At 48.3% G+C, this 15,838-nt stretch overlaps 1 protein-coding gene across 1 annotated transcript in view; it reads left to right on the plus strand.

The window, feature by feature from the left end:
- Positions 1 to 15,838, plus strand: part of CLEC20A (C-type lectin domain containing 20A) — a 38,443-nt gene that overhangs the window by 21,728 nt on the left and 877 nt on the right. Inside the window, 9 exon segments of the mRNA XM_078155786.1 lie at positions 1,385 to 1,618; positions 1,715 to 1,800; positions 1,896 to 1,938; positions 7,060 to 7,218; positions 7,315 to 7,401; positions 8,967 to 9,053; positions 10,301 to 10,534; positions 10,631 to 10,717; positions 13,949 to 14,034. Coding sequence (XP_078011912.1) covers positions 1,385 to 1,618; positions 1,715 to 1,800; positions 1,896 to 1,938; positions 7,060 to 7,218; positions 7,315 to 7,401; positions 8,967 to 9,053; positions 10,301 to 10,534; positions 10,631 to 10,717; positions 13,949 to 14,034 — 1,103 coding nt within the window.

A 15,838-nucleotide genomic window follows, 5' to 3' on the forward strand; every position in this document is an offset into this window, starting at 1 on the left:
CAGCTCTGATCAGAGTGGGCTGGTTCCTGGTCTCATCTTCTGATTGTTTCTACTGTAGCGAGCAGCTCTTTCACTAAGAAGAAAGTAGATGTGACCAGCCAGGCCAGTCTGACCCTCCTGGGAGCCCTCTGTCCCCAAGAGGAGGTAATCCTCTTTTCCCTATGTCCCCTCCAAGTGACCTCTCTGTCCCTGGCTTCACAATGGGCATCTTTATCCTCTTCTTTTGTTGGGTCCCACTGTGGGGGCTTCTGAGCAGAGGACTGTCCCTGGTGGTCAGTAGGCAAATAAGTGGGGGGGGCTGGGCTGGAGATACTTTGGCATGGAGCCAAACCAGCATGTAGGGCTCCCCATGCATCCCTAAGCTCTGGTTTTGGCTGAGGGGAGTAGCAGCAGCCACGCCCCTGGGGGCAAAGCCCCCTCCTCATCCTCACTGGCCAGCCTGAGGAGGGATTCCTAATAGTAATTACCCTGGCCTTCCTGGCCTGGTCCCCAAATTAAGCTAATTGAAAGCACTTAGTGGCAGTGAGCACTGATGCTAACTGAGGAATGAAAGGCTCAAGTGGCTGGGAGGGAGGTCTATGGGAGGTGAAATCAGGTGCAGAGGGAAAACTGGCCAATGTTCCCTTAAGCTAGCTGCTCTGGATGGCACAGACTTACAGTCTACCATGATGGCACTGTGTGTTTGTATGTGTGTGTGTGTCTAAGGGGCTGGGAGGCATTTGGCACCCAGGACCACCTAAGCTCCCATAATACCAGGCCTCAGGAGCAGCTGATCCTAGCAGCTTCTGCCCCTCAAAAGCCTCCAGGAGAATGTAAGCTCCTCCAAGGGAAGGAAATGATTAGATGTCTAATAAACACTTGGTGAATTGAATGGAGTTGGTCCCTAGTTCTCAAGAACTAGGCATGGTGGGTGGAAATATCAGAGGAGCAGACTGAGGTTGGAGAGAAGGCAAAGCTTCCTAAGACAGTCATTGAAAAGTGGGATAGGCTGCCTGGGGAGGTAGTGAGTGCCCCATCACTGTGGTGCACCTATCTGGGGCCCTGGAGAGGGATTGCTATTTGGCTAATGGTTGGACTAGTCTCAGGTGGCCTGAAAAAATGCCTCAGAGCAGTCAGAACCAGCTTAAAATGTAACTGCGAAAAGTTTAATAAAATAAATGGAAAAAAATACAACATAGATATCTAAGTCAATTTCAGCTTGCTGGGATCTATTTCTATTGGAAAGAGTGGCTGAAGCCTGAGGTGTCTCCCAGCTTTCCCAGTCTGGACTCCATCTTCTCAGGGCTCCTTCTCCCACATGCAGGTACAGTGGGGAGGGAGCAGGGCTTCTCAAGGAGAAGAGCAATGTCTGAGCTGCCCAGCCAAGCCCCTTTTTCTGCTTTAGGGGATAGCACTTCCGACTATATGACTACAACAGGTCAGGGATTGTCTGCAGTAACAGGACACATGCCACCAACTGCCAGTGCTGAGTCAACAGGCAGCCCCTTGGAGCTCCAAGCAGTCACATTCCAGACTTCCACCTCAGGGAGGAACAATATTGCCCCAGGAACACCTGACCCCCATCTGACCATCACATCGAAACTTGGGCCCACACAGAGCCAGCCAGAGTCTGAACCAGGTACCCACTGTGCTCTCCTGCCTTCTCAGGCCTTGTACCAGCTCTGATCAGAGTGGGCTGGTTCCTGGTCTCATCTTCTGACTGTTTCTACTGTAGGGAGCAGCTTTGTCACTAGGAAGAAAGTAGATGTGACCAGCCAGGCAGCTCTGACTCTCCTGAGAGCCCTCTGTCCCCAAGAGGAGGTAATCCTTTCTCCTCCACTCACAGGTGGCCCTTCTGTCATTGGCTTTGTCCAAAGCCTCTTTGTCCTCTCCCTCTGCTGGGCCTCTTCCCTCAGAGGACCACTGTGGTGGCTTCTGAGCAAAAGAGCGCTCCTAGTGGTCAGTAGGTATAAGGGTAGAGGAGGGTTGGGGGTGGAGCCACAGTAGCATGAAGGACTCCCCATTCATCCCCTAAGCTCAGGTTTCAGCTGAAGAGAGCAACAGTCACCACCCTTTGGCCAAGACCCCCTTCCTATCCTCACTGGCCAGCCTGAGAAGGGATCCCTGACACCACCCTTCTCCTCCATGGCCTTGGCCATGTTAATTAAGTTACTCTAAGGCAAATGGTGTCAGTGCCTGTCCCCATTCAGGAGTGAAAGGCTCAGGTGGCTTCTTCCTCACCTCTTCGCACTGCTAGACCCAGGAATTCTTCTTCCTGGTCTGGGAGGCCTCTGCTGCTGGGAGGGAGATGGTGGCCTGGTGTTGAGTTTTCTCCTCCTTTCCTACTAGGTACTCTGAACACTCAATAGATTGGTCAAGAAGTATTTATGAAGCGAAAACCATATGCTAGGCACCCCTAAATGTTGGGAATACAGAGACAAGAGCAAAAGTATTTATGTCCTCAAGAATATTAGATTTTTTTTTAATAGGGGAAACAATATTATCCTCCAAAGACCCCTTGGTTCCGAGTTACCTCTCTGCTGAGAGAAGCTTAACTCAGGAGCTCACATCAAAGGTCCCAGTTCCATGTACTTTCTTTTCTCTGAAAAGTTTCAAGCTTAAAATGGCCATCATTAGTCACATTCCTGAAAACTGGAGACCCAATTTTATCTTGATTGTAAGGCTGGAAATGAAGCTACCAGCCTGTTAAATTCTGCTGGTTAAATGTTCACTTTCATTTTATCCACACTCTCTGTTAGCAAAGGCACTAATTCAGGATGCAATTAAAGTGATCTTATTGTTATTTAGAAAAGGTATTGTTAAGGTACAAACAACAAATAGGGAATTTATTTTATTTTGGTTGGAAAATATTTTATTGGGGTGGGGGGACGGCTTCAGGTCGGTAGTACCCTTCTCTGGTCCCACTCTCACAATGAGGCACTTGTACTCACAGGCTGGAGTCCTCAGAGGGTAGCTGCTTCTCCCCTTCCATGTTCTAGCGGTGATCCTGAGGGGACTCCTGTCTAGGCCTTGAGCCCCTACTGGTACGCCTCCCATTGAGGCAGAATTCTTTTCTTAAAGATCAGAGAAGCATTTAGTAGCAAGCAATGCCACCCATTCCTAGGAGGCCCTAAAACAAAAGGAAGAAGCAGAGAATAAATTAGATTTACCATCAGTGCAGTACAGTGAGCACAATTTAGTCACTCCATGGTGGTCTCTCTTTAGAAGCCCAGTGATAAATCAGTAAAAGAAAGAGCATCGGGGCATATAAGGCTTAGGGTCAGTTGTCCTGCAAGTACCCTCCACCTGCTGTTGCTACATCCTGCTGCTCTGGCTGTCTCCACTCTCTGTTGTCCCTCTTCCCCCTGGCCCCCATCCCTTAGCCCTGCCAGACCCTCTCTTAATTTCTCTCTGTGTCTTTTTGAATGATAAGAAAGTGCTGCAACTCCAACCTTCAGTCAGAAGTTAATCTCTGTTGTTTGTCCTTCATTCTCAAAGAGGATCAAAGAGGAAGGTGATGTCATGACTTACAAATGAAGTGGATTTAAGTGAAACAGGCCTATCTGAAAAGGATGGAAAAGACAATCACTGGGGTTTAGATGTTTAGATACAGCACACATAAGAGAGACACACTGACACCTTGGAGGGGACGGCAGGAAAAGCCTCATGCACCTTCCCTTTGTCATCTCTTTCAGGGAGTGTCCCAGCTGTAAGTGGGACTCCAAGACAGTGGCTCAAATTCAAATAGAAACCGGGACTTCTAAATTGTAATAAAGATCCCTGTCAGCCACATCTGGAATTAGGAAGCCATGCATGCTTATTATATATTTCTTTTCTTATCAACTCATCAGCACATTACACTCAGATAGGAACTGTGTTTTAACCTGGTTGAGGCTGCACCCAGGAGGGACACGTGCAGTCCTGGTTGGCACCTCTGCTCTAAGGCATTCTTGCCCCATTGTCTGTGTTGGAGCTGGTACCTACCTCAAAGGAGAGACACAGTTTGAGGACTTTCAGCATCAAATATTTCTCCCGGCTGGCATGTTTGTATCAAGGCAGTGCTTCTGAAAGCAAGGCTCCCTTATTAAAAGAAAAATATTGTCTGGGAGGGTCAATATACCATTTTTTTTTTATCCCATTGGCATGGATTATTTTATCAGATGTAATAAGATGTTCCTTGCTCTCAAGGAACTCATAGTCTAGTGGGAGAGACAACATAAAAAAAATGATGTACAAGCAAGATATAGACGGGATAAATTGGAGATGATCCACAGAGGGAAGGCATTAGCATGGAAAGAATGGGGAAGAGCTTTCTGTAAAAGGTGGGATTTTAGCTGAGACTTGAAGGAAGACAGGGAGATTAGGAGGCAGAGATGAGGAGGAGAATTTCAGGCAGTGAAAATGCACAGAGTAGGGAACAGTAAGGAGTCCAGTGTCACTGAATGGAAGAGTATGTGGGAGGTAAGGTGTAAGAAGACTAGAAGGGAGGAGCAGTGATGGAGGCTCTGAACACCAGACTAAATTAGGCCATCTTTTGTTTCTGTTCTTACCTACCTCTTGGTCACTGAACGGGTATTGCCTCACACAAACTTGAGTTCTGGGAAAGATCTTAATTTAGAAAGGCCAAGGTCAGCCACTGCATCCTAGGCTACTGCCAGTTGACTTTTGTCTTGCCACTGGACTTTGATGACTGGAGGAGAGAGTGAGGCTGATGACTTTGCCTAGCTCTGCCTCACTTACATCCAATTTACCAGCAGGTTGAGGCATCGCTCTTGTGGATGAACACCACCACCAAACAGAGGATTTTACATTTGATCCTGGAGGTGTTTCAGCTTCCATATCAAGGTTCCTTTTCCTGCTTTAGGGAACAGTGCTGTCTCTGTGGGCTACAACAGGTCAGGATTGGCTGACAGTCATAGGACCCATGCCACCTACCAGTCCTGAGCCAACAGGCAGTCCCTGAGGACTCAAAGCAGTCATGTCCCAGGCTTCCAGCTCAGGGATTGGCACTGACGTGCAAGGAATTCCAGTCTTTATCATCCAAGGAATGCCTTTCCCCAACCTGGACATCATATGTAGGCCACCTACCAAGTTTGGGTCAACACGGAGCCACCCAGAACCTGAATCAGATACCCACTCCTCTTTCCTGCCTTCTTGAGTCTTGTACCCAGCTCTGATTAGGGTACGTGGTATCTTTGGCCTCATTTGATTTTTTTTTCCATTGTAGGAAGTAGCTCTAACACTAGGAAAAAAAAAACAGGTGGGACCAGCCAGGGCTTGCTGGCCAGCTCTGACCCTCCTGGGAGCCTTCTGTCCCCAAGAGGAGGTAATCCTCTTTTCCCTGTGCTCCCCTCCAAGTGACCTTTGTGTCCCTGGCTTCACGTTGGGCATCTTTATCCTCTCCTCTTGTTGGGCCCCACTTTAGGGGCTTCTGAGCAGAGGACTGTTCCTGGTGGTCATTAAGAAATGGATAAGGGAGGGTTGGGCTGGAGATAGTTTGTCATAGAGCCAAACCAGCACGTAGGGCTCCCCATGCATCCCCTTGATGTAGATACAAATGGTGCCCTAAAAGCCAAAAAAAAAATAAGGTTTGTTTTTCCAGTACATTGTGAGGCCCCTCCTAAGCTTGAGGGTCTTCTAGAGTCCTTTCCCCCTTATCTTGAAATACCATACAACTTGTACCAAAAGAAATTGCTTTTGTCTCCCTTATCCTGTGTTCACTGTCTTCCCCACCCTGTGTCAAGATAATTTTTTCTTATCTTGTAAGTCCTAAACTTCAATCCCCATAAGAAACTCTAAAATTACATTATTATCCTACAGGCTGTATAACTTTCTGTCTACATAAGCCTGTTTTTTTGCCTATATCAGGGCCTTTGGCTAGCTCTTTGCTAACCATAGGCCCATGAAGATCCCCATGGGTGCAGAGCAGGTCTAAGTGAATTCTTTCCCACCTGAACCTGCTCTCCCAACTCTAAACCTCAACACCATAAGCTCTGGTTTTGGCTGAAGGGAGCAGCAGCCACCACCCTGGGGGCAAGGCTGCCTTCTCATCCTCACTGGCCAGCCTGAGGAGAGATCCCTACCATTGCCTTCATGGCCTGGGCCCCCAAATTGAGTTAATTGAAAGCAATTAGTGGCAGTGAGCACTGATGCTAACTGAGGAATGAAAGACTCAAGTGGCTGGGAGGGAGGTCTATGGGAGGTGAAATCAGGTGCAGAGGGAAAACTGGCCAATGTTCCCTTAAGCTAGCTGCTCTGGATGGCACAGACTTACAGTCTACCATGATGGCACTGTGTGTTTGTGTGTGTGTGTGTGTGTCTAAGGGGCTGGGAGGCATTTGGCACCCAGGACCACCTAAGCTCCCATAATACCAGGCCTCAGGAGCAGCTGATCCTAGCAGCTTCTGCCCCTCAAAAGCCTCCAGGAGAATGTAAGCTCCTCCAAGGGAAGGAAATGATTAGATGTCTAATAAACACTTGGTGAATTGAATGGAGTTGGTCCCTAGTTCTCAAGAACTAGGCATGGTGGGTGGAAATATCAGAGGAGCAGACTGAGGTTGGAGAGAAGGCAAAGCTTCCTAAGACAGTCATTGAAAAGTGGGATAGGCTGCCTGGGGAGGTAGTGAGTGCCCCATCACTGTGGTGCACCTATCTGGGGCCCTGGAGAGGGACTGCTATTTGGCTAATGGTTGGACTAGTCTCAGGTGGCCTGAAAAATGTCTCAGAGCAGTCAGAACCAGCTTAAAATGTAATTGGAAAAGGTTTAAGAAAATAAATGAAAAAAATACAACATAGATATCTAAGTCAATTTGAGCTTGCTGAGATCTGTTTCTATTGGAAAGAGTGGCTGAAGCAGGAGGTGTCTCCCAGCTTTCCCAGTCTGGACTCCATCTTCTCAGGGCTCCTTCTCCCACATGCAGGTACAGTGGGGAGGGAGCAGGGCTTCTCAAGGAGAAGAGCAATGTCTGAGCTGCCCAGCCAAGCCCCTTTTTCTGCTTTAGGGGATAGCACTTCCGACTATATGACTACAACAGGTCAGGGATTGTCTGCAGTAACAGGACACATGCCACCAACTGCCAGTGCTGAGTCAACAGGCAGCCCCGCCCTTGGAGCTCCAAGCAGTCACATCCCAGACTTCCAGCTCAGGGAGGAACAACATTGCCCCAGGAACACCTGACCCCCATCTGACCATCACATCGAAACTTGGGCCCACACAGAGCCAGCCAGAGTCTGAACCAGGTACCCACTGTGCTCTCCTGCCTTCTCAGGCCTTGTACCAGCTCTGATCAGAGTGGGCTGGTTCCTGGTCTCATCTTCTGATTGTTTCTACTGTAGCGAGCAGCTCTTTCACTAAGAAGAAAGTAGATGTGACCAGCCAGGCCAGCTCTGACCCTCCTGGGAGCCCTCTGTCCCCAAGAGGAGGTAATCCTCTTTTCCCTATGTCCCCCTCCAAGTGACCTCTCTGTCCCTGGCTTCACAATGGGCATCTTTATCCTCTTCTTTTGTTGGGTCCCACTGTGGGGGCTTCTGAGCAGAGGACTGTCCCTGGTGGTCAGTAGGCAAATAAGTGGGGGGGGGCTGGGCTGGAGATACTTTGGCATGGAGCCAAACCAGCATGTAGGGCTCCCCATGCATCCCCTAAGCTCTGGTTTTGGCTGAGGGGAGTAGCAGCAGCCACGCCCCTGGGGGCAAAGCCCCTCCTCATCCTCACTGGCCAGCCTGAGGAGGGATCCTAATAGTAATTGCCTGGCCTTCATGGCCTGGGACCCCAAATTAAGCTTAATTGAAAGCACTTAGTGGCAGTGAGCACTGATGCTAACTGAGGAATGAAAGGCTCAAGTGGCTGGGAGGGAGGTCTATGGGAGGTGAAATCAGGTGCAGAGGGAAAACTGGCCAATGTTCCCTTAAGCTAGCTGCTCTGGATGGCACAGACTTACAGTCTACCATGATGGCACTGTGTGTTTGTATGTGTGTGTGTGTCTAAGGGGCTGGGAGGCATTTGGCACCCAGGACCACCTAAGCTCCCATAATACCAGGCCTCAGGAGCAGCTGATCCTAGCAGCTTCTGCCCCTCAAAAGCCTCCAGGAGAATGTAAGCTCCTCCAAGGGAAGGAAATGATTAGATGTCTAATAAACACTTGGTGAATTGAATGGAGTTGGTCCCTAGTTCTCAAGAACTAGGCATGGTGGGTGGAAATATCAGAGGAGCAGACTGAGGTTGGAGAGAAGGCAAAGCTTCCTAAGACAGTCATTGAAAAGTGGGATAGGCTGCCTGGGGAGGTAGTGAGTGCCCCATCACTGTGGTGCACCTATCTGGGGCCCTGGAGAGGGACTGCTATTTGGCTAATGGTTGGACTAGTCTCAGGTGGCCTGAAAAATGTCTCAGAGCAGTCAGAACCAGCTTAAAATGTAATTGGAAAAGGTTTAAGAAAATAAATGAAAAAAAACAACATAGATATCTAAGTCAATTTGAGCTTGCTGAGATCTGTTTCTATTGGAAAGAGTGGCTGAAGCAGGAGGTGTCTCCCAGCTTTCCCAGTCTGGACTCCATCTTCTCAGGGCTCCTTCTCCCACATGCAGGTACAGTGGGGAGGGAGCAGGGCTTCTCAAGGAGAAGAGCAATGTCTGAGCTGCCCAGCAAGCCCCTTTTTCTGCTTTAGGGGATAGCACTTCCGACTATATGACTACAACAGGTCAGGGATTGTCTGCAGTAACAGGACACATGCCACCAACTGCCAGTGCTGAGTCAACAGGCAGCCCCTTGGAGCTCCAAGCAGTCACATCCCAGACTTCCAGCTCAGGGAGGAACAACATGCCCCAGGAACAATGACCCGATCTGACCATCACATCGAAACTTGGGCCCACACAGAGCCAGCCAGAGTCTGAACCAGGTACCCACTGTGCTCTCCTGCCTTCTCAGGCCTTGTACCAGCTCTGATCAGAGTGGGCTGGTTCCTGGTCTCATCTTCTGATTGTTTCTACTGTAGCGAGCAGCTCTTTCACTAAGAAGAAAGTAGATGTGACCAGCCAGGCCAGCTCTGACCCTCCTGGGAGCCCTCTGTCCCCAAGAGGAGGTAATCCTCTTTTCCCTATGTCCCCCTCCAAGTGACCTCTCTGTCCCTGGCTTCACAATGGGCATCTTTATCCTCTTCTTTTGTTGGGTCCCACTGTGGGGGCTTCTGAGCAGAGGACTGTCCCTGGTGGTCAGTAGGCAAATAAGTGGGGGGGGGCTGGGCTGGAGATACTTTGGCATGGAGCCAAACCAGCATGTAGGGCTCCCCATGCATCCCCTAAGCTCTGGTTTTGGCTGAGGGGAGTAGCAGCAGCCACGCCCCTGGGGGCAAAGCCCCCTCCTCATCCTCACTGGCCAGCCTGAGGAGGGATCCCTAATAGTAATTGCTCTGGCCTTCATGGCCTGGTCCCCAAAATTAAGTTAATTGAAAGCACTTAGTGGCAGTGAGCACTGATGCTAACTGAGGAATGAAAGGCTCAAGTGGCTGGGAGGGAGGTTTATGGGAGGTGAAATCAGGTGCAGAGGGAAAACTGGCCAATGTTCCCTTAAGCTAGCTGCTCTGGATGGCACAGACTTACAGTCTACCATGATGGCACTGTGTGTTTGTATGTGTGTGTGTGTGTGTCTAAGGGGCTGGGAGGCATTTGGCACCCAGGACCACCTAAGCTCCCATAATACCAGGCCTCAGGAGCAGCTGATCCTAGCAGCTTCTGCCCCTCAAAAGCCTCCAGGAGAATGTAAGCTCCTCCAAGGGAAGGAAATGATTAGATGTCTAATAAACACTTGGTGAATTGAATGGAGTTGGTCCCTAGTTCTCAAGAACTAGGCATGGTGGGTGGAAATATCAGAGGAGCAGACTGAGGTTGGAGAGAAGGCAAAGCTTCCTAAGACAGTCATTGAAAAGTGGGATAGGCTGCCTGGGGAGGTAGTGAGTGCCCCATCACTGTGGTGCACCTATCTGGGGCCCTGGAGAGGGACTGCTATTTGGCTAATGGTTGGACTAGTCTCAGGTGGCCTGAAAAATGTCTCAGAGCAGTCAGAACCAGCTTAAAATGTAATTGGAAAAGGTTTAAGAAAATAAATGAAAAAAAATACAACATAGATATCTAAGTCAATTTGAGCTTGCTGAGATCTGTTTCTATTGGAAAGAGTGGCTGAAGCCTGAGGTGTCTCCCAGCTTTCCCAGTCTGGACTCCATCTTCTCAGGGCTCCTTCTCCCACATGCAGGTACAGTGGGGAGAGGGCAGGGCTTCTCAAGGAGAAGAGCAATGTCTGAGCTGCCCAGCCAAGCCCCTTTTTCTGCTTTAGGGGATAGCACTTCCGACTATATGACTACAACAGGTCAGGGATTGTCTGCAGTAACAGGACACATGCCACCAACTGCCAGTGCTGAGTCAACAGGCAGCCCCTTGGAGCTCCAAGCAGTCACATCCCAGACTTCCAGCTCAGGGAGGAACAACATTGCCCCAGGAACACCTGACCCCCATCTGACCATCACATCGAAACTTGGGCCCACACAGAGCCAGCCAGAGTCTGAACCAGGTACCCACTGTGCTCTCCTGCCTTCTCAGGCCTTGTACCAGCTCTGATCAGAGTGGGCTGGTTCCTGGTCTCATCTTCTGATTGTTTCTACTGTAGGGAGCAACTCTATCACTGAGAAGAAAGTAGATGTGACCAGCCAGGCCAGCTCTGACCCTCCTGGGAGCCCTCTGTCCCCAAGAGGAGGTAATCCTTTCTCCTCCACTCACAGGTGACCCTTCTGTCATTGGCTTTGTCTAAAGCCTCTTTGTCCTCTCCCTCTGCTGGGCCTCTTCCCTCAGAGGACCACTGTGGTGGCTTCTGAGCAAAAGAGCGCTCCTAGTGGTCAGTAGGTATAAGGGTAGAGGAGGGTTGGGGTGGAGCCACAGTAGCATGAAGGACTCCCCATTCATCCCCTAAGCTCAGGTTTCAGCTGAAGAGAGCAACAGTCACCACCCTTTGGCCAAGACCCCCTTCCTATCCTCACTGGCCAGCCTGAGAAGGGATCCCTGACACCACCCTCTCCTCCATGGCCTTGGCCATGTTAATTAAGTTACTCTAAGGCAAATGGTGTCAGTGCCTGTCCCCATTGAGGAGTGAGAGGCTCAGGCGGCTTCTTCTTCACCCCTTCCCACTCCTAGACCCAGGGATTCTTCTTCCTGGGAGGCCTCTGCTGCTGGGAGGGAGATGGTGGCCTGGTGATAAATCTTTCCTTTTGGTGTCCTCTCCTCTCCCTGCCTCCAGCCACCCACACTGAGCTCTGGCAAATGAATCATACAGGTTGTAGCTCAGGAAATAGGCTCAGGGGGCTTCATCCGTTGTGCAGGCACAAAGAGGAATGAGATCTAGGGCTTGTGGTTCTTACTTAGCCCAGCAGACTTGGGAAAGTTTGAGTGGGGGGCTCCTGCTGGGCTACTGGGACCCTGGGAGCTGGGAGTATGAGAAAAGGAATGAGAGACAGAAAGGGAACTTCCCCCATTTCCCTTAAGGTAGCTGCTCCGGGATGGATAGAAAAGCTGAGCGGCTGAGTGGTGAAAATTGGAGGGGTTTGTGTGGATATGAGTGTGAGTGTATGTCTATAACTGTATATGTGTGCATGTGGGTATGTGCAGGTGTGTATCCGTGAGTATACATGTATGAATGCATGAGCGTATGTGTGTGAGAATGCATGTGTGTTTCTGTGCATTTGTGTGGCCATGAGGTTGTGTCTGTGCATGTATGTATATCTGTTATGTGTTCTGAATGTGTATGTGCATGTGTGTGTATATATGTACATATATATACACACACACATTTGTGTTGTGTGTCTGAATGTATATATATGTGTGTGCATGTGTGTCTGAATGTACGTATGTGTATATATATGTGTGTTTGTGTATTGTATACATGTATGAGTGTGTCTGGGTGTGCTCTCAGGCTAACTTGAGCCTTGTAAAAGTCAGAGTTTGGGAGGTCTTTGATGCCCAGGGGCAAGAATTGTGCTCTCCCCATACCAAGCCACAGGTGCAGTTTTGGAAAATGTACACCCACCTCCATTTGACAGTATAATTTCCTTGTCATATGTTTTCCCTTTTTGGTCTGATCCGTGACTCATTGGTGCTGGTAACTCCTAGTATGGAAATCCCCTCTACCAATAGCCTCTTCTGCTCTTTAGCCTCAGAGAGTGGTCTGGGCCAGTGAGAGTCCAAGCGATTTGTCCAAGTTCAGCAGCCAGTGTGTGTCCAAGGCAGGCCTGGGGACCTTCTTCCCAACTCCACAGGATCCACCGGGCCTCACATAGATAAATCAGTGCTTGTTCAATACTTGGATTGGACTGGATAGGAACTGGGCATAGAATAGGCACCCCTCCATTCTCAAACCCTGAGCCAATCCCACTCTTGTCTTGTGCACAGTCCTGTAGGTCCACAAGGATGCTTAATTTTCCCTCGTGTAGCTGCACTCTCTGGGAGGTCACCACTCAGGAGGCAAAGCTACTATTAACTCAATCCACAAATACCCTCCTTTAGAGATCCTTCCTGACCTACTGGGAGCCCAGGGAAAATACGTCAATAGCAGGATCGATTAAATGCCTCTTTCTATCCAATTAAATGCCAAGTGTCTCTTCCAGTATTTGAGAAAACCAAACCTCAATGAAATGGGAAGGAATGAATCAAGGAATCCCAGAGCCTGAATTCTACATGCAGTGTCCTCTCCAACCACCCCTTCTGAGAGGCCACGTCCTAGGCTGTGGCACCCGTGACAATGCCAGGGAGCCAGCTGGGGTGTGCTCACAGTGATTTCTGGTTTTTAGGACAGCTGGTACTTTCCAGTAGATTAATGCCAAGCTGAAAAGTCAAAAGATCTGAAGGCCAGCCTCTAAAAATGTAGGGACCAGGTTGAGAAAGAGACAGTGTGGCCTGGGGTAGTTTTGGATGGGGAAGTCAGGAAGACCTAAGTTCAAATACTGGCTCAGTCACTAACTGGCTGTGTGACTCTGACTTGGGGAGCGGGGATGATAACGGCACCTCCCTTACAGAGATGTTATGAGGAGCAAGTGAACTAATAATGTATGAAAAATGTCTTGTAAGCATGAAATTCTCTAGATGTCACTTAGTAAAATTGCAGCAGCTGGTGGTGCAGTAGACAAGAATGCTGAACCTGGAGTCAGGAAGACCCAAGTTCAAATCTAGCCTCAGACACTTACTAGCTGGGTAAGTCATCCAACATCTGTCTGCCTCGGTTCCTTCATCTGTAAAATGGGGATAATAATAGTACCTACCTCCTAGAGTTGTTGTGAGGATCAAATCAGATGTTATTTGTAAAGCACTTTGCAAACTTTAGAGCGGCATGTAAATGCTAGCTGTTATTATTAATCATAGTTATTAATCAATAATCATATAATCATCAGTCATATCATTACCACTCATAGTAATAATTATTGTTGTTAGGAGAGAGGAGAAGACTGAGTACGGTGTTGAGATAGGCACCTGGTAGATAATAATAGTCACTAGCGTTTATATAGAGATTTAAGATTTTTAAGGCCATTATTGTCCCCATTTTACAGATGAGGTAAATGGAGTTTAAGTGACTTGTCCAGAGTCACACAGCTAATAGTGTCTGAGGCTGGATCTAAAGTTGTCCTGACTCTAGGCCCAAGGCTCTAACCATTATGCCATCTGGCTGCCAATTGGATAGTGGGGCTTGGAGGAAACAGTCACATAAGAAACATACCTTCTTCTCCATTCCCACAGTGGGTCCTCCTTTCTCCGAAAACATTTTTTTTTTTTGCCTGGGATAGGCCAGTCCGCCTCCTGCTGAGCACATAACAGTTTTTTGCCCTCAAATAAGGCCCCTTGAGTCACTTTGGGGGGCTGAGCCCAGCCCCTATCAGCAAGAATGCCATGGTCCTGTCAGGCAGCATGGCTCATCTGAACTGATTTTGATTTCTCTTGGGGACAGAGCAACGCTTTGGGATCCTGAAAGCTGATTTCAACTCTCCAGCTATCCTGGAATCTGAGGCCAGAAAAGAAGAGTTTCTGAGAGAGGTGAGACAGCTCCCCTCCATCCTCCCCACCCCTCCATGACTGTTGCCTTCCCCACCTTTGATTTCCTCCAGTTCCAACCCCCCGGTTGACTTCACAAGTCAGGGTGATGGGCTGCCTGAGCCAAGATGTACAGAACCAGCTTTGCAGAAGAAGATGCTCCTGGGGACAGGTTGTCTATCTTCTCAATTCCTAAAATTTCTGTGTTGACTCTGCAACAGAGCAGTTGTAAGATACTTACTGAGAACTTGGACATCCTCCAATTGGATTGGCCTAAAATGTATGAACTTAAGAGTAGGGAAAGGGGAGAAGAATCAAAACTAGGGTTGATTTTAATTTGCTGTGAATGTACCTTTTTCAACTCACATCAGAGCTGGACAGGACCTTAGATTACAGATCAAAGACCTTGAATTACAAGAAGCCTCAGAGATCAATTAGCCCAGTCCCTCATTTGACAGATAAGGAAACTGAGGGCCCAGAGGAAAATATTAGTAATGGTAGCTTTTCTTGTAGCTCTTTGTAATTTAGACAATGATAGAAATAGGTGATACCTAACCAATTCAGTTTGGTCAAACCTAACTTCCCATGACAAGAGGGCGAGAAAAGTGTTTTTGGAGGGAGAACAGTTAGAGCTATGTGGGTTTCTCTGCATTTTGGTATGAAATGAAATATGCAACCTCTATGCAAAATACCATGCAAATCAGTACTTTAAAAAAATGTTAGGAGTAACAAGACTGAAATACTGAGTGTGGAATCATGAATATAGCATCAGCAGATAGAAAAGAGACTCTTTAAATGGGTTTCCTCTAAAAAATGGCCAGCCCACCCATGCATAGAATTTCACTATGGAATTGATGGAAGAGAAACTAAATTGCCACATTTTACTTTAAAGGTCTTTTGAATTGTTTTATCAATCCCTTACAGTAAAAAGTATTATTTTGGTCTGACCCAGAGACCACCAGTATCCTGCTGAGGCTGTTCTGGTCCATCTGACGCCTTCTTCAAGTAGTGATATGCTATGGGTGTCTTTTACTGTTAGCTGCTTGGGAGGCACTGACCCGTCCCTGGGGGTCTCTGCTGCCTAGAGGCCAAGCCCATCCCCCTCTAATGTCCAACAGAAGCAGCTTGTTTTAGAGGAACGGGCAGCAGAATTAGTGTCAGAAGACATGGTTTAAGCTCTGGCTGTGCCAGTTAAGTGTTTTGTGACCTTGGGCAAATCGCGTTGGCAAGGATCTAGAGTTGGAAGAGGCCTCTAGGTCCTCAAGTGCTGCCCTTTGACGGAATCCAAACTTTACAGAACAAAACCCCTTAATAAAAGGGTTTGTTCTGTAAAACTTGAACTCAGTCAAAAGGCCGCACTTGAGGACGTAGAAGGCCACATGTGGCCTTGAGGCAGCAGGTTCCCCACCCCTGATCTGGACCAACCGTGACATTTTACAGATGGAGAAACTGAGGCTCATAGAGGCAAAGGTAGTATAGGAAGCAATTTAAATCCGGGATTTGTGATATTCCCTCCAGGGCTCTTCCCGCTACACCATGTTGTCTGTGAATCTCGGTTCCCTGATTTATAAAAGACATATACATTACTTGTCCTAATGACCTCACAGTGCTGTTAGAATATGAGATGATGGCCTCTTAAGTGTTTTGCAACTATAAAGTGCTACATAGAAATAGTGAATTATAGTGACTTAATTGGGGAATTGGATTAAAACTATGGAATTTCACTTTCTAACCAGCTCTGGCAGGCTATCTCCGTTCTATGTTGAGGGATGACTTACTTGATTGCATATGGGAGTGCAGGCATTCT

This window comes from Phascolarctos cinereus, unplaced genomic scaffold (assembly GCF_003287225.1).
Source record: "Phascolarctos cinereus isolate Bilbo 61053 unplaced genomic scaffold, phaCin_HiC Scaffold_5;HRSCAF=322, whole genome shotgun sequence".
NCBI classification, from domain to species: domain Eukaryota; kingdom Metazoa; phylum Chordata; class Mammalia; order Diprotodontia; family Phascolarctidae; genus Phascolarctos; species Phascolarctos cinereus.